The sequence below is a fragment of the Athene cunicularia genome (genome assembly GCF_003259725.1).
Source record: "Athene cunicularia isolate RWA chromosome 1 unlocalized genomic scaffold, athCun1 chr1_part1, whole genome shotgun sequence".
NCBI lineage: Eukaryota > Metazoa > Chordata > Aves > Strigiformes > Strigidae > Athene > Athene cunicularia.
In genome coordinates this window covers 86850833-86877343 of record NW_020799091.1, presented here as the reverse complement: position 1 = coordinate 86877343, position 26511 = coordinate 86850833, and the positions used below count along the sequence as shown (strand labels likewise).

Below are 26511 nucleotides of genomic sequence, written 5' to 3'. Positions count from 1 at the left end.
GTAATAACATCATTAACTATTTTTCCAAGATATTTACTATATGCAGTGTCTGGATATTCATTTTGCTTCAGCAAGCGTGGTAATAGTTAATAATACTGTCTCAGTGAGATGGGCATCATCTATTCTACATTTTGAAAAAAGAAACAAAAAAGTCCACATAAATGCTAAACGTCATTTTTAGCAGAACAATGATGCAGACTTTCCAGTAGAAATAGTTTAAAATTATATATTATTATAATATATAATATATATTTTTATATATAGTTAATTAAAAAATGTGTTTATAACAGAGACTTGCCTTAGCATTGTGTTGGGTTTGTGTGTGGTGGGTTTTTTGTAGCAGAGGAGGTGCTATAGCAATGGCTCCTGTGAGTATCTTCTAGAGGCTACCCCAGCTCCAAGTCAGACCCGCCTCTGGCCAAGGCTGAGCTAATTAGTAACAGTGGCTGCATCCCTGTGATAAGGTATTTAAGAAGGGGAAGCTTAAGGAGGAGGAGTTGTGAGGGAATTGTCTATGCAAACACCAAGGTCAGTGGAAGAAAGGAGGAGGAGGTGCATCAGAGCAGAGACTCCCTTGCAGTCCTTGGTGAGAAGGCAGGCTGTCCCCCTGCTACCCATGGAGGTCACCAGTGGAGCAGATGCCCACCTGCAACCTGTGGAGGCCCCCACGCTGGATCAGGTGCCTATGCCTGAAGAAGGACAGGGCTCTGCAGGAAGTCCACACTGGAGCAGTCTGTTGCTGGGAGGGCTGAACCCTGTGGCAGGCACCCAGGCTGGAGCAGCTTGTGAAGAGCTGCAGCCCATAGGAAGAACTCATGCTGAAGGAAGTTCATGGAGGACTGTGTCCTGTATGAAGAACTCCAGATTGGAGCAGGGAAAGAGTGTGAGGATCCTTCTCCCTGAGGAGGAAGGAGCAGCAGAGACTGGATGATGAACTGACCACAACCCCCATCCCCTGCACCGTTGAGGGGGAGAAGGTAGAGAAATTGGGAGCAAAGCTAAGCCTGGGAAGAAGGGAGGGGGAAGGTGTTTTTAAGAAGTGGTTGTATTTCTTACTGTCCTACTCTGTTTGATTGGTAAATTAAGTGGTGGTGTTCAAATTAAATTATTGTTATTTTTCCTTCGCCAATCGAGTCTGTCTTTTCACCATGACCATAACTGTCATACTTCCCTGTCCTTGTCTTGATTCCAGAGAGTTTTGTTTTATTTTCTCCTCCCCATCCCTGAGGGGGAAGGAGTGAGCAAGCAGTTGTGTGGTGATCAGTTGCCCTTTGGGCATAAATCAGGACAAGCATCTATTCTCAAGTTTATGTCTTTATTAGTAAGATTTCAGATTAGCAAAATTTTGATGAACCCATCTGTGACTATTGGAAGATACCCTTAAAAACAAGGATAATGCATCTTATTAGCCATCACTGTTTAAAGCAATTCTATGTAAGGAACCCTTGACACAGAGAAAATAGATAAAATTCACAGGCTTCATCAATATAATCCACTCAAAAATTGTTTAGAGATATGATTAGAGAAACAGAGGGATTTCTTTATTTCTTTAAGACTTTAGAGACTGAAAAAGCAAGCAAAACTAAATTAAGTCAGAATAAGTCTTTCCAACAAGAGAATATTGATAGCTTGTCTTCAAGATTCTACACTAATACATTTAGTCTTCAATTTCTTTTTCACTTTTTTCCCCTCCCTGCAACTCACGCTGTTCAGTCTTTTTGATGAGAGATACTATTTTTCTTCTGAAAGGATTTGCACAAATATTTTGATGTTCAAAACCTGTGAGATAAGTCCTCAAAATAATTTAAGTCAGTTTGATGAATTTTGGGAGCCTCAATCACTATTTTAGATTTGCATTTCAGAAGAATTTAGATTACAAATTAATTCAATCACATTACATTCTTACATTATAGACTTCAAATAAATTTAATATTTTAAAATGTCAGTCTCATGACATATCACAGAGTGCAGCGATATGTCCCTTAACTTTCACAATAGTCAGTGCATTTCAATGTATGTAATATGAATACACAAATGAAGTTAATTTAGTTTGGGATTGAGTTTAAGACATTTCAGTTCTGTTATCCACTTACATTCATATACCTGTATGCTATGTATAAGCTTCTACTGTAGCTGTCAGTTGGGCTGATGGAGCCTAGAAAATGGTTTAGCTGAAAAGCCACAAAAATCTCATTTTATTTACCTAAGAGTGGGTGTGCAGTGGCATGCAGCTTGCCCATATCCATCCCACATTCAGCCTCTTCCACATTCAGTGCCATACATGTCATTGCCTTGCAAATTTCTTGGAAATGCTCCTGGTACCTCTGAAATAGTATTAGACACCTATCCCCATGTAACTGAATCAAGTTTCAGCTATATTTTAACATCAGCTGAATTGGTCTATGGCCTGAGAACAATGGGAATTAAAGAAGGACACTTCACATGCAGCTATTTAGCATCCAGATTCTTAAACTGAATTTGATGCCTGCAGATTGTTTATATACCCAGAGGTAAGCATTTCCAGGACAGAGATTCAAAATAGAATTTGAAATAAAATGTTACGAACAAACTTAAACAATCATATAAAAGGTAGGAGGTTAGTTGTTATTATTAGTTATTATTATTATAGTTAGTTTTACTAACTATACAACCTGGTTGTTTGGAATTCTGTTAGAGGAAGGAATAGAAAAAAAAATCTATAAAGAAACTTTGCAGATAAAGAAAACATTGAAGCTATTATTTTGAAAATATGAGCAAGCAACTTTAGTTCTTTGTGTTGGTATTCCCTTTTCTCTAGTGCCTGGAAGAAAATTATCTACCCTTGACTTAAGTATTTGTTATATGGAATTAACTTTATCTGTATTTTCTCCTCCTCCCACATTTGCTAAAAGGGCAGCTGATAGGCTACTTCTTTCATACTGTTACATGACTTCTGGTTCTTTTCTAAAATGGATGAAATTAGGAGGAGAGTGTAAAATGAACAAAATACTGCCTACTCTTTAACAAAAGAGAAACTGTTTTTCTTACTAAAACCAATGCATGGTAATGCAACCTGACTACATGTTAGCACTTTTCTCTCTTAAATTACAGATTAAAAACCAAACATCACAGTCAAATTTTACTGTTATACTGAAATGAGATCTGAAGTGATAATTTTTGGTCAGAAACATTAATTTAGTTGTGACAAGAACCTTGACAATCAAAGGGCAAGTGAAACTGGTTTGCTAAAAGTACTTTTAAGGACAAACTAAGTTATTTGTTAAATTGTATTTCAGCAAATTTCTTGATAACAAAGCAATTAATAGTAAAAGAAACTTGGGATCAAATAGAAAGCTTTTCTTCATATAATTCTCTCCTCAAGCATTGTCTGTGCCATTACTATAAGTTCAGATCTGTTAAAATGGGATATTAACAATGCATTCTGCTCAGTCAAATACACAAATTTCTTCTTTCTTTCCCCCTCCCAGTCTCAACATCCTTCCACTATTCTGGACTATTCTGTGTAAGTAAAACACTGTGTAAGTAAATGCATTACTTCTTTTCCCCTCAGTATAAATTACTATATCCTTTAATGAAGTCTTACCTAAAACAATTCTCTGGATTAACTCTTTTAGTTCTCAGACTTGTTTACATCTAGTCCACCAAGACTCTTTAGTTAAAATCATAACTCTACCCACTGTAAAGGTTGTATTGGTCCTTTATCTACTCACCACCATGCTTGGTTGGTTGGTTGTTTTTTTCCGTGCCAAGTTCTCACTAAGCCAACCAAACAGCAAACACATGCTGGAATTTAGCATTATGCATAGTTGATATCAGCTTAACAATGAAAAGAGGTATCCTGCACTCATCTGTTTATCTCTTCAGTAGTAGGCATTTGTTTTGTCCTAAAGTATGTGAAAGATATTTATCACATACCCTAAAGATTCTAACATCAGACAGCTGACCTCTTGAATTGTCAGAAGACCTTCCAACAAGCATCAACTTCAAGACAATCCCAGATCTCATTTATTTCTAGGAACTAGCAATTGCTTTTTCCATCTGTACTGGATACTTAATGTAAGCTGCAGCAACCGAAGCTGTATAAATTCCTGATAGCCTGAAGCCTTTTTCTACTCACCAAAGCATTATGTCACAGTGAAAAATTTCATGGATGTCTGGCTAGTCTACCAAGCTCACATTTGAAAAGGAGATGGATCAAACTTGATCACCATAAAAGGCAGATTCCTTGTCATGGATCTTTCACAGAAGAAATTCCATACCACTTTCACAGAAGAAAAAGACCTTTGAAAAAGCTCAGACAAGCTTACAGATGAAGTGTAGGAATAATGAAGACAGTCAATTGCCTCCACTGCTCTCTACAAACCAAATCAACAAGAAGGAGGGGACAAAGGCAAGTCCATCTCCTGTGTGTAATAAACGTTCTCCCGAACTTGTGCACTACTTCGAGGCTGTTAGAACTGTTGACTTCTGTACAAAGACTTGTAGTGGGTGGTTCAAACATTTAAATAATTCAAAAGGTGCAGACATCTTCATCCTTATTTTTCTTCTATATTCCTTTTTCATCTCCCCAGTTTTCTTGACAGATGGCTACAAATGCCTAATTGCTAAAAGATTACAAAACTACTTTCTTTGTGTGGGCCAATGCTCTAAACCGGGACTTCTGGGCTTCACCCAAAAGCATTCCAATAAACACAAATCATGAAAACTTGCAAATCTGCATTCCAAACTACTTTGCAGTAATTTAAAATCTGTTTCTAGTGCTCATTTTCTGGTAATTGCTTTACCACTGTGATGATACTTATTTAAAGGAATTAACACAATATCAGGCTCTTCTGAGAGTTATTTCTGTATATTGTTAGCACATTTGATCTTCCTTTAAGAAAGCTTATTTCTCTTATACATTGTCAGATTTCTTTCTTACTAACACAATTAAATGTAACCAGGGATCCCATGAAGATCTAGGGAACACCATGTGTTTGAAATTGTAAGATAAACTATGTAAAGGCTTAATTTTCAGGTATTTCTCTTTTTTTCTTTTTTAATTTATTTTTATTCAGAATTAACATGTAGTTATCTGAAAATTTACTCTCTTCTTAAGATAATAATTGGTAAAAGCTCTCTAAAGAAATAAAAAATATTTATTAATACATATGCCAAGAGTAAAAGCCCTTCCTATAGGAAGACAGTTTTTTAAAATCGTTGGTACTATGAAATGTTAATTCCCATTTGTAAACACGTATTATATTATCCAAGATGATGAATAAATGGTGCTTGCACAAGGTTTATGAAAAATTAATTGTATTTCTTTTTTGCTCACTAAAGCTAACATTTTCTCATGCATTCTGTATTCAGGATTTCTGACAATGTATTAAACAATTGTGTGAATACGTATTATGACTGTGTGCAATGCAGTTTTTTTAGGAGCCAATAGAATTATATATATATAAATAGATATTCCTATTAAAATTAATAGAACAAGACTTCATATTATCTGAAAGAACACTGGTAATTGAACAAGTTACTGCAGGGGATAGTTAGGCTCCATAGCCTCTTCAAAAACAAACAAGAGATTAAGAGATTTTTCTGTAATAATAAATTGCGTATGTTGTTATTTTAAACTTCATATTTATTATATTTATTTCACAAAATAACTATGTGCTTATAACAATGCATCATTCATAAGACTGCAATTATTTTAACTAGCCGTATATAAACAGTTAAATAGTTACATTGGTTAAGCTATAATTCTTAGAATAGAATGGTTTGGGTTGGAAGGGACCTTAAAGACCACCTAGTTCCAACCCCCCTACCACGGGCAGGGACACCTCCCACCAGCCCAGGTTGCTCAAAGCCCCGTCCAACCTGGCCTTGAACACTGCCAGGGAGGGGGCAGCCACAGCTTCTCTGGGCAGCCTGTGCCAGTGTCTCACCACCCTCACAGTGAAGAACTTGTTCTTTATATCTAACCTAAATCCACCCTCTTTCAGTTTAAAACCATTACCCCCCATCCTATCACTACAGTCCCTGATAAAGTGTCTCTCCCCATCTTTCCTGTAGCCCCCTTTCAGTACAGGAAGGACACTATCAGGTCTCCCCAGAGCCTTCTCTTCTCCAGGCTGAACAACCCCAACTATCTCAGCCTGTCCTCATTGGGGAGGTGCTCCAGCCCCCCTTATGATCTTCTTGCCCCTCCTCTGCACCCACTTGAGCAGGTCCATGTCCTTCTTACATTGGGCGCCCCAGAGCTGGCCACAGCACTGCAAGTGGGGTCTCACAATCTGTCAAAACTAGATCTATTAAACTACAGCAAGTCAATATGTTTGTATTTGAAGATGATCAGCAAAGGAACACATCCTAGCTAACAGAAGGAGTTTATGCTATCTAAAATTAAAATGAACTTTCATATGATTATGATAAAGGATTATTCTTCATATATTCACAGCAATCTCATGTTTCTAATGATGCCTAGGGAAAAAAATATATATTCTCCTACACTGTAATGTTTTTCAAAGATAATCTGAAGCAGTTTTACTTTAAAATTTTATATAGATTTTTTTTTTTTTTTAAATTTAAAACATCCCTAAAGGTATTCTATTTTATTTCTGTCTTAAATAAAAAATTATATAGGGACTGAAGTAGATGCCAGGGAAGTTACGCAATTCCGCAACATAATGCCTGTATGTGTTGATGCATGTGTCTGTCTATATGTAAATATTGAAAAATCCACAACTGCTGTGTAGTTGAGTATTTATTTTCTCTTTTCTCTTTTCTCTTTTCTCTTTTCTCTTTTCTCTTTTCTCTTTTCTCTTTTCTCTTTTCCCTTCCCTTCCCTTCCTTTCCTGTTCTTTATGCTTCACTGTATTTCATTCTTTAACTCTTTGGCTAAAATGCTAGACTGTGTGTGACTAATAGAAACAGATAGATTCTCAAGCAGCTGCTCAGGTTTGTTACTGACTGGGGCTGCAAATAGATTTGAATTATCTCCATAGTTGCTGTTATTGCCAGTTTGAACCTGGCAGTAAAATTTGAATTTGAAACTTCAAAGCTGAGTATCACTGAATGAACAATAGGCAGTATTTTTATGGCTGATAAAACCTAATGAAATTATTTTAAGTCTGTTAAAGTTGGAGAAGGTTCTTAATCTGTAATGTAATTAAAATGTATTATTTAAACTTCTGTTCTTACCTGGATTTGTCTGGATCTTATGCTTACTTTATAACCACTCTCATGTTTCTGAACAAGACTTGATTGATTGCATGCATTTTTCCACTAAATGTTTCAGTTTATCAAAGCAATTAATACTTGTAAACATCCAAACACATAAGTCTGCACAAAGACTCAACTACAGAAAAGTAAATGGACTACTGCTACCATCATGATTAAAAACAAATGAAGGACAAAAGAAGATGTTACATGTCTTAGGTCTAAACTGATTTCTACCATTGAAAATACATTACCTCTAGCTCTAAAACAGAATTTCTATTTACAGATGTAAAAGCAACCTTGCTTTAAACATGTTTAAAAACAACAAAGTCTTTAGTTAGTAAGACCATATTCAGGTTCAGAAAGATGTCTGGATTGCTATATATGCAGTATATGTAGTATGTGGTGATAAAGATGGTTTCTAAACATTAACAGACATAACAATGCAAAACTCTGGACAAATGTATAATAAAAACTTATTTTGTCTCTTGCAATACAACCCAGTATAGAACTTTAGCACAAATTCCAGCCTATCCTTCCTTTCAGGTCCCATCAACTTGGGCTGATGTTAGGTTGGGCCAGTATTGAAGATACTGTAATAGAAGTTTCCAGGCAGGGAAAGAAAAGATGAAAGCATGAAGGAAATTTCATTTTGATGGGAAACATATTTCAGCTTTTTTTTCAACATTAAAGGAGGCAGACAGTTTGATAGAATCTACTTAGTACTTACTGTTATACCATGTCTGTCTGTCTATCTATCTATCTATCTATCTATCTATCTATCTATCTATCTATCTATCTATCTATCTATCTATCGATCTATCGATCTATTGATCTATCGATCTATCGATCTATCTCCATATTAACTCTTTATGCAATTTATCTAGTTATATTTACTGCTCAGATATGTTAAACAACAAGCAGACATGTGACGTGACATCCACTGAAAAACTTAACATTTTATAACTTCTGCTTCCTTAAAAACTGCAGCACACAGAAGGTGCAGCAGAACAGCACAGCGTTGTACCTGAAACAAACCACATTATTTTCTTCCTTGTAAGCAGGGTGTAAGCCCATACATTTTCTACCAATCAGCTCATAGTCCTGGAAGACTGAAAGCTATTTCTAGCTGTCTACATCCTCTTCTCCAGCTACAGGTGTGCAACAGTGCCTTGACAATAAGTCTCAGTCTTGATTTTCTCAATTTCTTTATGGCAACCATCTTCCCATAGGTAGAAAACCAGGGATAAGAAATTAAAGGTGAGAGTATTCTGAACAATTATGAATAACGATGAAGGTTGTTTCTGTGTTTCTGAAGAAAAAAGAGCGAGCCTTCACTATATCCCTATGTTAATTTCACTGAAAATGTGAATCACAGAATCATTCCGGTTGGAAAAGACCCTTAGAATCATTGAGTCCAACCATCAGCCCTACTCTATGAAGTTCTCCCCTGCACCATATTCCCCCGCATCTCATCAAAATAACCCTTAAACACATCCAGGGATGGTAACTCCACCACCTCCCTGGGCAACCTATTCCACTGTCTGACCACTCTTTCTGTGAAATTTTTTTTTCCTAATGTCCAGTCTAAACCTTCCCTGTTGGAGTTTAAAGCCATTCCCCCTTGTTCTGTCACTAATCACCTGTGAGAAGAGACCAGCAGCAACCTCTCTGCAATGTCCTTTCAGATAGTTGTAGAGAGAGATGAGGTCTGCCCTCAGCCTTCTCTTCCTCAGACTGAACAGTCCCAGCTCCTTCAATGGCTCCTCACAGGATTTGTTCTCCAGGCCCTTCACCAGCCTCGTTGCCCCCCTCTGCACTCGCTCCAGCACCTCGATATCTCTCTCATATTGAGGTGCCCAAAACTGGACACAATACTCCAGGTGTGGCCTCACCAGTGCAGAGTACAGGGGCACTATCACCTCCCTGCTTCTGCTGCTCACGCTACTTCTAATACAAGCCAGGATGCTGTTGGCTTTCTTGGCCACCTGGGCACACTGCTGGCTCATGTTCATTTGCTTGTCAGTTAGAACCCCCAGATCCTTCTCTCCAGACAGCTCTCCAGCCACAGCTCCCCAAGCCTGTAGCCATGCATGGGGTTGTTGTGGCTCAAGTGCAAGACCTGGCACTTGGCCTTGTTGAAGCTCATCCCATTAATGTTGGCCCACTGATCCAACCTACCCAAGTCCCTCTGTAGCGCCTCCCTATCTTCATGCAGATCAACATTCCTGCTTAACTTGATGTCATCTGCAAATTTACTGATAATCCGCTCTATGTCCTTATCAAGATCATCAATAAAGATGTTGAACAGAAATGGTCCCAACACCGAGCCCTGAGGAACACCACTTGTGACCGGCCACCAGCTGGATTTAGCTCCACTGACCACCACTCTCTGGGACCGTCCATCCAGCCAGGGCTGGACCCAGCAAACTGTTTGCTCATCCAGGCCATTGGCAGCCAGTTTTTCTATGAGAATTCTATGGCAAAGTGTGTTGAATGCTTTTCGAAAATCCAGACAGACAATATCCACAGCTTTTCCCTCATCTAATTTGTCACAGAAGGAGATCAGTTTTTTTCAGTCAGGACCTGCCTTTCATAAACCCCTGCTGACTGGGCCTGATGCCCTGGTTGTCCATTATATGACTTTTAATGGCACTCAAGATGACCTGCTCCATGACCTTCCCTGGCACTGATGTCAGACTGACAGGTCTATAGTTTCCTGGATCATCCTTTCTACCTCTCTTGCAGATGGGTGTCACATTTGCCACCCTCCAGTCCAAGGGGACCTCCCCAGTTAGCCATGACTTCAGGAAAATCAGCGACAGTGGCTTGGTGAGCACATCTGCCAACTCTTTCAGCACCCTTGGGTGTAACCCATCCAGTCCCACAGACCTGTGTGCAACCAAGTGATGTAGCAGGTCTCTGACCACCTCCTCTTCAACTGTGCTGACCTCAGTCTGCTTCCCCTCCACTGCTAAAGACTGAGGCAAAGCAGGCATTGAGCACCTCAGCCTTTTCCTCACCCTTAGTTACCATGTTTCCCTCTGCATCCAATAAAGGAGGGAGATTTTCCCTAATGCTCATTTTGCTGTTAATGAATTTGTATAAACATTTTTTGTTATCCTTAACAGCTGTAGGCAGGTTGAGCTCTAGTTGTGCTTTGGCTCTACTAATGTTCTCCCTGCATAACTTTACTACATCTTTATAGTCTTCATGAGAGACCTGGACCCTCTTCCAAAGGCAATAGATTTTCCTTTTCTTCTTGATTTCCAGCCAAAGGTCCCTGTTTAGCCAGGCCAGTCTCCTTGTCCACCTGTTGGTTTTTGTTTTTTTTTTTTCAGCACACAGGAACAGCCTGAACCTATGCCTTTAAAACTTCTACTCAATGAAATTTCATGTAGTGTAGTGTAATGCAGTCACTGTAGAAATTTAGTGCCATGTAGTGTGTTGCAGCATGTTGCTCTCTACACATCCTGTGCAATAGATATATTTCTCTTCCTTACTGTTGACACAGGTAGCAAAAATACAGAACTGTGAAGAAAGGACTTTCTGAGCAAAGAAAACTGTAAGTACTGGACTGTTTTACCCCTTCAGGTAAGACTGAAATAAAAACTAGACAGAGACATTTATTCAAAGTGCAGTTCTGCTTTTGTCCATTTACCCTTTACTCCTGCCATCATTACCTCACAGGTACATCTTTTCTCCCTTCTCTCCTACTCAAATTATTGCAAGCATCTCACTGAACATAAGTTTACCACAAGGTAATTTTAATTCTCTTACCTGAGCCGCTTAATTGGGTCTTCAAAACTAAAATAGCTTATAATATCATTTTGAAGGTGTTTAAAACACTCATTAAAAAAAAAAAAATTAAAATATTCTAATCCATAAGGAAAAATTCCTAAATCCCATCCTTGCAATCTTCAGTTTGTTTCTTGTTCACTATTCTTTATCCAGAATGTTTGGTATATTCTACCAGTATTCAAGCATAAAGTAACAATGGGTCTGAGTGTTCTGATTTCACTGATGAGACTAAAGAGTAGAAAAGAGCATCAGACAGCTATTTTATATGAGAGGTTTTTCTAGATATTTCTGTAGCAATAAATTTGGAAGTCCAGATAGAGTGTATTGCTTTGCCAGATAGCATCAGATCAGATTTTTTTTTTTTTTTTTTTTGAGAGGTAATTACTTTATAGTGTAAGAACCTGAAGGAATGAGGGAAAAATGAAAACATTATATTGCTGAGTAATTAATTTTATTTATTTCAGATTAAAACTTCAAATACATGTTTATCTCAGGAAGATAATGTATTAAGTTTTAAACTTGATTCTAAATTGTCATTCAAAACTATTTGAAAGTAACCTTTGGCTGTATGCACAAAACACTGTATTTCTCTGATACTGAAATGAGGGTTGTGTCTTCTACCAATAAGCATCTTGATTTGAAATATGGAACCATTTCAAATTTAACTAAATTGAATTGGTTCCATTTTCTAATGGAGGCATTTGAAAGGTTCCATCCAACAAATCTAAGACAGAAACACTGATATAAGAAGCACAGACTTCTTAGTACCAACCCTTTAACCAACACTTGCTTATTCTAGTGAGTCTCATAGTGAAACGTTTTGCAACTGTTTATAAGAGTACTCAGGATCACAAACTAATTAGTACTGTATTTTTTTTTAAATCTATCATCATTCTACATGTATAAGCACTGACAACTGGAATTTAAGCATGTGCTAAGAAAGTAGTATGTATCTTAAAGTGGATGAGAACATGCTCTTACCTACCTTCAGATTAAACAGAAATACATTTAGAAAAAGCATGAATACAGGTTGACATGATAAACACATTTTAAAGTATGACTGATTATCTTAATTCAGCATATATCTATACTTGCTGGAAAATGCATTATCAAATATTTAAGGTTTTCTTTATCTAAACAGAGGATTAATTATGGCATTTTCATTAGCACTATAGAAAAATTGACAAAACTCTTGCCATTTTCACAGCTGCTGTTACACTTATCCGAAAAAAATATATAAATCTAAATATAACTAAATATTGTCCTTAAGTAGCTTAACATAGTTTTTTGTGTTTTTCTTTTAAAGAAAACCATCAACATCGTAAGAACCACGTTGAAAATGCTACTGAACAAACAAAGCAAAACAGAATGTCTCACAGGTTATGTAAAGAGCCCAAAGAACAAATGTTTTTAAAAACACATCAACTGGTAAAATCTCCTTCACCCTACACAACCCCGACAGCTTTCCCTGAGCCCCCTGCCCTCCCCACCAAAAAAAAGAAGAAGAAGATAAAAGTAGTAGACACGAAACATCCCAGGTGCTGGTAAAACAATTTCCTTATTTTCCTTGCAACATTGGAACATCTTCATTGTGCATTCATTTTCTAGCCATTCAGCTGCCTTTTTCTTTCATTCTGACTCTACTGTGTGTGAGTAGTAAGACAGTTTTTATAGATATGTAGAGAGGAACACTGCTTCATCTTTTCAACTAACTGCAATAACCAGTTGTTTCAAACATGTGAACAATTAGTAGCAACTCTCTGTACAAATTCTAATCTGCATAATTTTTCATCTTGTGAAAATCTAGTATAAGTCTGTGAGACAATATGAAAGTGCCTAGGTGATCTTTTTGATTGTAAAGGACTGGAAACAATACGTCCATGCAAACCATTTTAAAGATGCAAAAGAAGCCAAACACCTCTTTTGGAAAGCAGGAAGTGGAATCTAGTCCAATTTATGGTGACAAAACTTGATGCTTTAGAAGGTTAAATATCTTTGGAAGATATCTGGCACTCAGCCTCTATTATCAGGTTAAGGCAGATGTAATTCTAGAGGATGTGTGCCTATAAAAATGCTCACATCTCACCTTCTGTTTTCCTTGATGCAACTACTTAACATCAAATAGCATTTTTTTACATTAAAAAAAAAAAAAAGTGAATTAAATAAAACCATTCAATAGAATCTATATAAAATTAAACCTGAATGTGAAAAAGGAATTTTTACCCTAGGAGTGAGTTAAGCCATCATCAGAAGCAGGAACACATGACTTACCCAGTGCCACCCATCATATATTTTAGAATTTGCTATGAATGACCTAAATTTATACCAAAACAAATTTAAAATGTTCAAGACATTCAATAGTGCTTTCTACTTCAGCATTAAACACTTCAGGGAAGGGAATACTAGGAGGAGAAGAAGAAGGAACACACTCAGAAAACATTTTTCTTTGGCATGCAAGCCATTGCATCACTATTAAGACTCTTGTTTCATATTTGGTTAATTAAAATGCAGTATATTAAAATATAGTACCTTATAACACATGCATAGAGCCCGCTGTCTTGTACCACTGTTGGTCGGAACCAAATGGAGTCTTCTTCTTTGCTCATTCTAACTCCATCAAAAGCTATGGGTTCCTCAAAATCTCCAGGTCCAGAGCTTTTGTACCACATCAAACTAAGTCCAGCACTTTGGGCTAGGGAGTAGTTAGCTCTAATATATCCATAAAAAAGTGCACATTTTATACGAACAGGTTCTCCCACTAGAACTTGATATTTCTTGTAATCCACAGACCAGTCAGTGCATCCATCAGCTAAAAGATAAGAGAAAATGAAAAGAGGTTATCAAAGGCTTCAGAGAGCACCATTCACACACCAACCTTTAGTGTGGGAAAGCACTGCATTTAGGAAAAGGTCCATTGTGTGACTAGCAGTACTTTTTTAATCCCTGGAAAATTAACTGCATTTTCACACTGTTAACATCATGTACTTGTCTACACATGAACAGAGTTTTTATGAAATTTGTGTTTAATGTTGATAATTTCTGAGATAACTGAGCAATTGCTCTTTTTTCTTTTGTGGAACTCCAGCATGACCAGTTATAAATACTGGAGTGAAATTAGTGCAACACAGAGGCCATGTGGTACACAGGGTGTCATAATCTGAACTGTATCAAATACCTTCAGGATAACCATGTAATGAAAGCAGATATTACTCAGTCTCAGAAGACAGTAGGACAAGCAGCTGTGGCATATACCAGAAAGTGTGAAAGTTTCAGTTAGATTTGAAGGAGAAGAAACTGTCTTAACAATACGAGCAATAAGAGCAAATGTGAAAAAAGATACTGCCAGGAAAACTACTGTCAGTATTTTTAATGGATTATTCAAAAACTAGTTAAGCAGCTCTTACTTGGAATTCCTGACTTTCTAGGAGTATGTTAAAAATTAATTTAAATGATTAATGTTTTTTTTATATTTTCCCATCCTGATTATCAATAATTCTAGAATAATTTTCATACTCTTCACATGTTGAATATCAGCCACTACCAATATTGTTTGTTCCACAATAACTGTTCACCAGAAAGCAATACTATATTTGTTTAACTTTCTGAACCCCAGCAACAAAATCAAACCCCCAAACAAAAAAAAAACACCACCCAATCTCCCTCCCTATTCCCCATTATTTTTACTTAAGAATACAAAAAAAAAAAAAAAAACCACAACCAAAAAAACCCACAAAAAAACCAAAAACAACCAAAAAAGGAATAGATACTTTATACAATGGCTAACTTAAAAAAAGCTTATATGGTTTTCTTAAGGAATTTCAACCATGGAAAACCACCATTGGGTTGACTGAGGTGTCCAATCTCAGCTACTTAATAAGGCCCCCGATCCAGTCAGTAGAAAGCAATCACTACATCCAAAGGACAATTTATTTCATCTTAAAATGAACATTTATGACTTCTATAAATATTTGGTCTTTAAACTTAACACTGCTTTCTATTAATTTAAAAAAAAGCTTTTAAAAGATAGCTAACTTAGAAAATCGACTTTCATAAACCAAAATTCTCATCAAATGCCTCTCACCCTAGAGCTGGTTGAATAGCAACTTTAACAGAGAATTCAAGCTACTGTGCAAGATAAAGCAGTAAAAGCAGTATTAGCACTTTAAACATAGACAATGTTTTCATCTCTTATTTCATAGAATAGCATGCCAGATAGTCATTTTTGAGATTTACATTTGGATAATACCACAGTATTTATTACAAATAACAAAAAAAGACACAAACATCTCCACACATCACTATGTAACAGTAACCTAAGTTGATACAACATTGAAAGATGGACAAAACAAGAATAAAAACTTTAGAATCAATTTGCATTGCACATATAGAAGTATATCATATACTATGTATCATTTATAGATTTGTTTCCTCCTGTGTTTACTTTTGAGACCATGAAGGGACAGTAGTATGTCCCTGTTTCAATTTTGCTACCCAATACTCCCTAAAAATTAGTAACCATTACAAGGCCATAAGACATAAAGGTACTCCTGCAGAAATTGAACAGACAAGACTATGCTTACCCATAGGATTTAAGAAACTAACTTTAATTTATTTCAGAAGTCATTTACATCTTTGGTAATTTTATTTTTTACTGTTCTGAAAGAGCATTCTCTCTCTCATCTGATTGTGTTTCTCTCTGCTTCTAAATTCCCATGCTAAAAATTAATTAACAGGCACCTCTAAGCAGGGTTAATTCCATTATATAAGTTAACAGGTAATAGCTTCTTCTTCATACTTTATTAACACCTTTCACTGCCTAATTAAGTTAGTAAACTTTGGTTTATAGTATTAGACTGCTAGTCAAGTTTTCTCTCTCATCAGTTCTAATGGTTCCTTGAGCTTGATGAATCCCTAAGAACACATTGCAGAATAACACCAACTCTGCTTCAAGCCTACGTATCAAATGAAGGATTAACTATGCAGAGCACATGTCCTTGTCTTTATAACCTCGGTTATGTTACTCATGAAAAAGTGCTATGGATCACCTCACAGTCCAGTTTAGTAGGCTTAAGCAAACATGTTAACAGGTATTCTATACTCACATGCAAAACCAAAGAGAATATTACTAAACTTTTGAAAATTAACATTATCAAAGTTCAGTTCCTGAGTTTTAAGGAGAATGTTAACAATAGATTGAAAATGTAAGTATTGTATTTACATTAATGCTCTGTGAAACAGTTGTTTCAAATATATAATTTGGATTACATTTCTATGGAAAGAGACTACTAATCAAAAGCTCCTAAATGCCTAGATTTGTCTGAAGTTTCACATTAAAACCAACCAACACTACATTGTAAGGTAACTATCTACTGAACTATTTGGTCATTTGTTGGCACTGACCAGATCAATATGCCCACCAGATAGTTTAAGAGAATATCAATTTAACCAAACATAAATACTGTCATGCTCATAATATTATGGATCTGTATTTTATGTTTTATTTTGTGGTGTACCCTAGAGGTCAATACTAGGTCCAATCCTGTTTGACATCTTCAGCAAAGATCTGGATGATGGGACAGAGTGTACCTTCAGCAAGTTTGATGATGACACAAAACTGAAAGGAGTGGCTGACACACCAGAGCGTCACACTGCCATCCAGAGGATCCTCAACAGGCTGCAGAAATGGACTGAGAGGAACCTCATGAAGTTCAACAAGGAGAAGTGTAAAATCCTTCACCTGGGGAGGAACAACCCCAGGCACCAAAATGTTCTGTGGGACACCCATCTGGAAAGCTCTTGGCAGAAAAGGACCTGTGATCCTGGTAGATACCAAGTTGAACATGAACGATCAATAAGCCCTTGCAGCAAAAAACGTATGCTGAGCTGTCAGTTGGTTGAGGGAGGTGATCCTTCCTCTCTACTCAGTACTAGTGAGGCCACACCTGGAGTACCGTGTCGAGTTCTGGTCTCCTCAATACAAGAGACATGGACAGACTGAAGAGAGTCCAATAAAGAGTCACAAAGATGAATAAGGGTCTGGAGTATCTCCCCTATGAGCACAGACTGAGACCTGAGACTGTTTAACCTAAAGAAAGGAAGGCTGAGGTGTCATCTTATTAATTAATAAAATACCAGAAAGGAGGGTGGAAACAGGATGGAGCCAGGCTCTTTCTACTGATGCCCAGTGACAAGAAAAGAGGCAATGGGCACAAACTGAAATACAGGAGGCTCTTTCTGAACATTGAGAAACACTTTTTAACTAAGTGTGTCTGAACATTGGCACAGGTTTCCTAGGGAGGTTGTGGAGTCTCTGTCCTTAGATATACTCAAAAGCCATCTGGACATGGTGCTGGACAATCATTTCTTGGTGGCCAAGTTTGAGCAGGGGTTTGGACCAGATGAATTCCAACCTCAGCCATTCTGTAATTCTGTGATTTATTAGTTACATTGAGTGATAACCATAAGAAAACATGTGTCCTCTTATCACTGTGGTCTTTCAATGGAGTGAACATGACAGTGTTTCCTTTTGTGCTTACAGAAATATACCGGTTAAACTCTGCCAACACTGACATTTAAGTAACTTAGAACTGTAATAACCTTATTACAGCTGGAAGCTTTAATACTTTAAAAATTTTCCAGGAAATACTTCACACTACTGCTCAGCAAAACTGCCTTCATGTATGAGAAGGTGCTAATGCAGTTTTGACAGATAAAATAGAAGTTCATCGTTCTCATCATAAGACACAGTCACCCTTCTGTGATATTTTGTGGTAACAGTGATATTTCAGGAGGTAACTGTCTGTCTGTGCTTAAAATGCTCCTATTCCACTGTAACTGAGGAGTATAAACAGAGGCTTAAAACCAAATAATGGAAAGAAAAATAGACTGTTGAGGCCTTATAATGAGATTACTCTGAATACTCAGACAGATGATGGCATGCATGCACAGTTACTGACTGTAACTGTTCCTATGTACACTCTGCATGTGGTGTATAGAGCACAGGCGCACTTGTCAGTCTAGGAAAACTTGGATGTATCAAAAACCTAATTAAAATCCTGATTTCAAATTCCTTGAAGTATGTAGATAGATTTGAAAAGACCCAAAGATTAATTATATTCATGATGCCTTTTACATTCATAGAAATATTTAGATTTTTCTATTGACATTGGCGCCTTAAAAATATTACATATTTGCATGTTAAACACTTGTGTTACTGCCTTCATAAAAAGGGACAGAGAAGAGCAAAGGCTTAATGTTCGTTCAGACTTGTTTAGTATTAAATACATTGAGGGATTTTTATTTAGTTTTGTATTCTAACTGTGGTTCATTTCTATTTTGATTGGAATTTTTTTCTTCTCTGTGTATAAGTAGGGCATTGACCAAACAATAGATGTAGCATTTCCCTTCTTAATTACAGATGCTACTGACACACAGTAAACACCTACATTTATGCTGGTTCAAAACAACTCTGGAAAAAAACACTCAAGAATTTTTTATGTTTTCACTTCTATCATCACATCATCAAGAAATCAATCGTCTTTTATTTTATAAATTACAAAATACTTGAATAATTCAACAGCTTTGAAATTTCAGAACTGCCTTCAAATGAATGGTTCTAAGTCTCTGATCTCTATTTTAATATGCTTCAGTTATTGCTAAACATAATTGCACAATACAGGGTCCAGAATGAAAATCATTCACTCAGTTATTTCCTTGAGTGATTTCAGGGTATGAAGTAAACCACACTACATCACTGTCCTAATAATGATTGTTCTGTTGGATAAACAAGCTTTTTTCAGTCTGTATCTGCTGATAGGACCCAGCAAACAGAATATTTAACATTACTGAGAAGATCTTCCCCTTCATTTTTCAGGAATTTATGTACCATTTTCAAGGCAAAATTCAGTGCTGGAAAGGAAAAAAAAAAATAAAGCTAATAACTCCTGGGTCCACTGCTACAACCTGACTTTATTTAAAAGCATCAAGTCATTTTATAGGTTTCAGAGTTAGTAGAGAAGTTCACGTTTCCAATACATTGGTGGAAATCAGAATTCTGGATATCTAAACAATTTAGGTCTGACAGTTGAAAACAGTTTTCCTAAAACATAACGTTAAGAGTAAAGTCTCCTAAATTTATTGAACATAATAATATTTAGTGACATAAAAATTAACAGATTTATTTTTTCCTGCTTATCTGTGTTTGTAGTTCTGTTCTTAATGCAATTTCCTACAGAGAGTTTTCGGCAATATCACCGTGTCTTTATTTCTCAGACACTTCAGGGCTTTTGAACACATTAGGCATTTGCAACCAAGTCTGACAAAGAAGTGATCTCATAAATTGTGAAAAATGGATATGTAAGGAAAGAAGCACTAGGTCTTGTTCCTAAAACTGGGAACTTGTCAAGGAGGGCATTAGCAGATGCAGAAATAAGGTGGTAGTACATAGGGAGAGTAAATATGATGGGTAGAGAAAATGAACAAAGGATATTTTCGCAGCGCAGCTAAGATTTTGGGGCAGGGTGAAGTATGGAGCAAGTCAAAAAACCAGACTTTTTGTCTGTCCATACAATAACTTTTCAAAAGTTTATCAAGTGATGAATAAGACTTGAGTTTATTTTCTTTAAAACAATTTTCACAACAATATTTTACCATGAAAATCACAGTCTGTTCTGGGTTATCTCTTTTTACCCTGGTTGTTTCTTTTTGTTTCTTTTTTTTTTTTTCTTTTTTTTTTTTTTTTTTTTTTTTTTTTTAAAAATCAAGATTTTTATATTTATAGTACAAGATTTATAATTTATAGTACACTCATTACTGTGCCTAAGCCAATTAGCTCTATGCAACATAACACGGTATTCTAATGTGTGTTCTCATCATGAAGAAATGTGAAGATTATCTATTTTTGGTTTGTATATCCTTTTATTTGCTATAAAAAATGAACTCCAACAGGAATGAAGAAGCAGAGCTTAGAAATGCAACACACTATGGAGATGAGAGAACATGGTCAGTTCTATTCTTAGACCACTCAGATTTGTACTTTCAAAAAAGTACCGGTATAATATTGGAAACATGACAAAATATGGATTTATCATTAGTACTAATGTTTTCAAAGGCCATGTCAAGTATATTTTACACATGACTAAATTTCCTTTTGCACTGACTGCTATTACAGCTTTGTGCATCACTATGCTGCACTTCTATTTGAGATAGCATTTTAAACATTTTGAAACGGCATTTTCCATTCTCTTGAAAACTCTTGCAAAAATTATGTTGTAGGCTAAAAACTTACATATTTCATTCTCAGTCTAGAAGTGTGAAGTGCTGGTATGAGGGGGTGCCAGTAAGGGAAGAGAAGATGTTGAAGGACATTTGTGTGTTTCTGTGTGTTACCTTCTTTCAATTATTCATTTTCAACCCAGAGATGATCTCTATATTTACAGTTACAGCATAGAGGTGGCAGCATAATGTAATCAACGGCCACAAAACACAAGTTTGTTTACTAAATTAATTTCCTAAGCCTGATATGAAACTGCATTAATGTTCAGTGCCCATTTGAAATGAATTGTTTCTTATTTTTTATATTTTCTACATATATTTATTTGAGTACAGTTCTATATCCTCTGTTTCGTATGTGGCTGTACTAGAGTATCTGCAGTTCATTTTGGACCTTAAGAATGCAAGTGTCTTTTCTCCCTGCTCCCCAAACATACTACGATTTATTTGGAAAGATGACTTGTACTCAGTGCCAGTGTCATACAATTGTTATTGTTAACTATATGATTTAGATATGGAATCGCAACATTACTATGTAAGGAAATGAAGTCTGGTATATATTGGTCTTAGATTTCCCTCTGGAATTGCAAATGTCTAAAACAAAATAGTAACCCAACCTGAAGAGAAACTACCATGGGAAGTGGTTACACAGATTTCTAAAAATTGAACAGTCTAGGATGTCTTTTAGAAAGATTTCCAGTGAAAGACAATCTCTGGGCCATACTGGTGTATCATGTTGTAGTGCAGAAGGCAAATTATTTAATTTCTTCCATAATCTCTTATTAGTGAAAATGCTTCTGAAAATACATTCAGTTCTCCAGTAGCTTCATTTTGGAGATTATAAGGAAGAACAAGAACTTCTTCATGTTCGAATTTCAGTAGCACTTGAAGAGCAGCTGTACTTTATAATTTTAAACTTTTTCCTACAAAGAATGCAACTGCTGAATAACACAAACAAGTTGCTGAATATGCTGAACTGTGATAACTAAATATGTGAAGACTCTACACGGAGTAAATATGAGAAAATTCAGGAGATTAGTTCACAGCATAAGAAGATTAAAATTAATCAAATTATTATATGTGCATAGGAGAGTGCAAACACCTTGTTGCTGTGTCTTAGCTGGTGGAAATTTCTTAAGCTATATTTTCATGACTATGTGACTAGGACTGCAGAAATGAATTGCAGTGTGTTTCAGAACAGCTGAGATCCAAAGAAACACTGTTCATTTCAAACAGGTTTTGAATCAAAGGATCTTTTTAAAATTTAAAGTGTTGAAGATTAAAAGTTCTAACCATATAATTATTAAGTATACTTATGCCATGAGGTAGTCAGCAGTACTACATTTAAAAAAAAATAATAATTGAGTATTTCTGTTTATTAATCTGTCCTACATGACTTTCATTCTAAATACTGGGAGATAGTTAATATATTGAAACTGTGATCTTGGATTGACAATATCAATATTCTATGTCAAAGTATGTTAACTGCATGCAACTATGGATTTTGATGACTATTTATTGCCTATAGGTAATCCTATCTGACTCAAACTGTAGACACAGATTTATTTAAAGACATATATGTGTCAGATAGACATTTGTATCTCTAACTGCAATTAAATAGAAGTTAAAATACAGCTTTATGCAGAAAGAGCATAAGGCAGTTCTAGGAAGGATTTTGTTTTTCTTCACTCAATATGACAGAGTTACATATTTCTCCCAAAGTTGACAAGAATTTTAAAATAATCTTCAGCGCACATCACTGCTTCAATTTGATTAACTGTGTGTGCATTTGCATGCAAAAGAACTGATCTAGTAATTACAGTGTTCCTGGACAGGGATATGATGTCAATGTTTATATCAATAAGTTAATACAAATGTATGGTGTCATCAGGAATCCATTATGTAAGGCTTTGATAATGATCAATGCTTTTGAGACATTCCAGAAACATTTTAAACACTTGAGGAGAGAATAACCTCTTCTTCCCGTAGAAGTTCTTGGTAAGGTAATTGGAACAGAGGTGGACCCAAAAGCTGAGCCTGGGAGGAGGGAGGGAGGCACGGGGACAGAGAGGTCTGGAAGGGCAGCTGCTTTATGGGCTGGTTACAGCTGTCATGGCACCAATGTGCGTCCTGGCAATGAGCACCACTGCACTGGGAGACAAGAGGGGTTTTCCACATGATAGGTCAGACCAGGATCTGTGTTGTCCTACCATCAGACAGACAGGGGTAAATAATGATTAAAGAAGGGAAAAAAAAGAAAAAAAAATGACACTGTCCATGTAGCTGTCTCTTCAGCAGGTGACACATGTACTTGAAAACACAGTTGTCCTTTTTAACAGAGATAAGTCTATTCTATGTTTTGCGATTACATATCTCAACAAATTGAAAAAAATATATGCTAACAGATGCTGCTAAATTTTTGGTGTACTATGTATACATGTATGCAGGCATCCAACATCCCGAAAGAGACACATTTTCCTTCTCTTTCGCATTTCTGTTAAATTCCAAAGGCCCTTTAAAATTTTCTATGTGAATAGCTCAATGGAGAAATCAATTCTTGATGTTATTCTGGAGCTTGCTACTGGAACGTAATACAGCACCCAGTACCATAAGCATTAGAAATACATACGAGACAAAATAAGAAACTTAACCATTGTCAGTTTGGAATTTGTTAACTAAAGTAGATGCCCTGTTACATAAAAAAATACTGTTATGTAATGACCACCAAAAGTGGAATATAACACACTGGGGGAAAAAAAAACTATGATTGTTCCACAAAACTACATGAAAAGCTTCCATATATGTGCAACACTGGGATAATTTATCATCAAACTGATAAAGACCACATTTGCTTATGAAATAGAAATTAATTCTTAATTGAAGAAGTTTTTATGATATACGCTCTTTCTGTGCAGATGTTAGCAAGTACAAAACATGGTCATATAAAGCCAGTAAGAACCTCATGAAAAACTTAGCAAGGAACAACAATATTAACTGAACTTTAAAGAGAAAATATTAACTACAGTAAATCTGCACTCCATGGATTACAAAAAGTCATTATAAATCTGTTTGTACACTTTTTTGTGTTTTAGAACTCATATTATTATAGTATCTGGCATTTTCCTTCCTTTTTTTTTTTTTTTTTTTTCCATATTAAGTCTAGAAGCTAAAGCTTATGAAAGACAGTAAATTTTGTAAATCTTTGCTCCCTAGTTTGACATTTTCCTCTGTTCCCATATGCCACATGTTTGCCACACTTGAGACAGCTTACCAAAGAGAAAGAGGTCACCAGAGTAATACAGTGGTTCACTACTTTAATCTCATTAGGCAAAGGAAATGAATATCATTGCTATTTGAGTTTGAGAAGAAAACTTTTCTTCTTTCACCAAAGCTTACTTTAAATCTTAGCATGAATATTTTCATTGAAGCAAATCTAAAGAAATAGAATGGATTTAATTGAGTTAGGAATCCAAATCCCACAAGACTGAGATAAAAAGCTTCCTCAAGTACCTTTGTGGATCAGGTAAGCACACTGATGTGCTTAGATGCATTAAATTTCAAAGGTGAAACCAAAACATCAGAGAACTTCCTTATCCCTACAAAAATTAAGACTTGTTATATAAAGTAAACAAAATACATTCTTATATTCAAATAAATTTTTGCATCCTGACTCAATGAATAACATCAAAATATTTTTGGAATGAAAAACTGAGAGAATTTTCAATCAAAAAAACTGAAAGACAATTTTTTTTTTTTTTTCTATTTAGGTTTTATGAACAGACACAGAACATGTATTTGATCGTGAAACTGCTTTTTCCTACAATACAACTGACACTTATGATCAGGTCAGATGGGTCAGATTTGCCCTAGCAGCCACATTTCTTAGTGCTCATCTCATACAAAATCCTTGCAGCCATAAAACCGCTTGATGAATGATGACAACCAAAGTATACTACTAGACATAGAATTCAGCATGAAAGTTGCACAGGAGAAAGGATTTGGCTTTGGACATCCAAATCACAACTTCCAAGGTAAAAAACAAAAACGAAAAATAAAACCCCAAACAATTTTATGCTGATTTACATAAAGAATTGTTTCAGTAGCCCCATACTAGGTAGCTATTATGAAGAAAATTATTCCAGCCAAAAACATTACAACATCAAAATGAAATTCCAGAGATTGGGTTAAAACAACTTCAGAAGATATGTTTCAACTACTCTTCACTCTAAACCTATGTAATGTCGCAGACATTAATTGAAAACTTAAACCTCATAAATTCCACCAAATAAATAAGTAAATAAATAAATAAATAAATAAATAAACGCAGAATGTTGCACTGTCTATATAGTTATAAGCTGGTGTGCTAGACTGGCAAAGTACGTGCTGAATGCTTATAAACATTTCTTAAGGCAGGGGGTAAAGATTTCAGCCCAGTGGTGTTGTCCAGCTTTCCCTGGGTGTTTAACCTATGCAATCAACATTTGTACAGTATTTATGTGGTACTCATTGCGCATTTGTTGCTCATCATCAAGAGGCCAAAGAGAAGGTTCTTTGTAGCAATTTGGCTGGGAGAAGTGACAGCTCTCTACTACAGAGATAGCTATGCAACTATTGACCATAGAGAGAGGAAAGTTCCACAGATAATAATTAATGTTGCGAAGTTGAGATCACATTCATAGATAAAGTTGGCATCAAGACAAAAATTTCAGATTAAGGCTGGGAGATATTTTTGTTACTGCTGTCATATTTGTTTATGCTATGCAGCATAGTTAACTTCATCAACAGGCAGCAACAACAAAATCCCTGTGTTTTAATTGTTTCTATCTGTTCTAAATCTTAAATTTTCCTTACAAATGCTTTCCATAGCAAAAATTACAACTCTGTTTTCAGAATACTACCCCTTTGCTTTGAATAAATTGAATCTCATGGTTTATCCTCTTCCACAGACAAGAGAGATTCCTTAGCTGACCAGTAACTATTTTCTATGATTACATTGGTCTTCTCTTTCTTAGTCATTAGATGGATCCTTACAGGATGTGTCAGCTAAAGAAGCCTGGCACACAGACCAATAGGGCTATGAATTATAGCATGATATAGGATGGTAATGATATTCCCCCCACCCCATCCCATCTTTTCTTTCTTTAAAGGAAGAATTATTTTTCCTGTGAAATGCAAACCACCATAAAACAAACTAACAAAGTATAATAACCTATGCTTTCAGCTAAACCTAGTACTCAAATGCCTGTCTAAGGATGCCTTTAGTCCAGAGTAGGCACTAGATGTGACTGCACTGGCTAAACATAAGAAATTTCTTACTTTTTATGCTTCTAGTTAATTGTATAGCATATGATCATATTTAAGTTAAATGAAAAACTAAGCTACTTTTAATAATTTTTCGGAACATGTTCAAAAATCCACCAATCTAAAAAAAATAAAAAGAAATGTCTAGCATTTAAATTAAAGAAACTCATACTATGCCTTTCCAGTTCCTGAAGGAATATAAACATTTTTATAAAGGAATTCAGTGAAATTAGAAATGGTTGTAAAACCACCTTATAATCCAAATATTCCACTGAGAGTAACTTTTACTGAGTGACGTTTCACTATGTCTAAACTCTGTGCAGCCTTTTTGCTACCTCAAATGCACCAAGGTAAAGAAAATGCTAGTATATTTTTCAAGATAAAGTCACAGAGTTGAAACATTTTAATCTGTGATTATTTAAAATTTCTTTAGGGATTGTTCAATTTAGTAACTAATTTATCTTCTATCTATCCTCACTGTCCTCCTCTGCACATATATGCACACTTAAATACACAATTTAATTATTAATGAGGAATTTCACTGTACAGTGTAAAGGAATACCGATGAGACAGAAATCTGAGTGCAAACTGGAGCTGTGCAATTTGAGGGTCACAGGTGTCATAGCCTGCTAATCCTGTTGGAAGGCAACATGTGGAATGCACAGAATAGGCTCAGATTTATGCTAGAAAAGATGTGACTGAAGTAGACAGACATAGAACCCATAATCTGTACAGTCAAAGATGAATTTGTGTTTATATGTCCAGCTTGAGAGGAAAAAAGGTCTAGGAGTTTTTTCTGTTAGAAAAAGGTAACTGCTTCCTTCTTTTTCTCTCCATAACTAAAAGGAATAAAAGTAAGGGGAATTAAGTAAAAAAAAAAAAATATATATATATATATATATATATATATATATATATATATATATTTTTTTTTTT

The 26511-nt window shown here is 35.8% G+C and overlaps 1 protein-coding gene across 3 annotated transcripts in view; it reads right to left on the bottom strand.

The window, feature by feature from the left end:
- The window catches only part of IL1RAPL1 (interleukin 1 receptor accessory protein like 1), a 790829-nt gene that overhangs the window by 362306 nt on the left and 402012 nt on the right, over positions 1–26511 (bottom strand). For all 3 annotated transcript variants that reach the window (XM_026854140.1, XM_026854158.1, XM_026854149.1), the window contains exon 3: positions 13534–13813. In XM_026854140.1, the coding sequence (XP_026709941.1) occupies positions 13534–13813 (280 nt within the window). The remainder of the gene's footprint in view (positions 1–13533; positions 13814–26511) is intronic.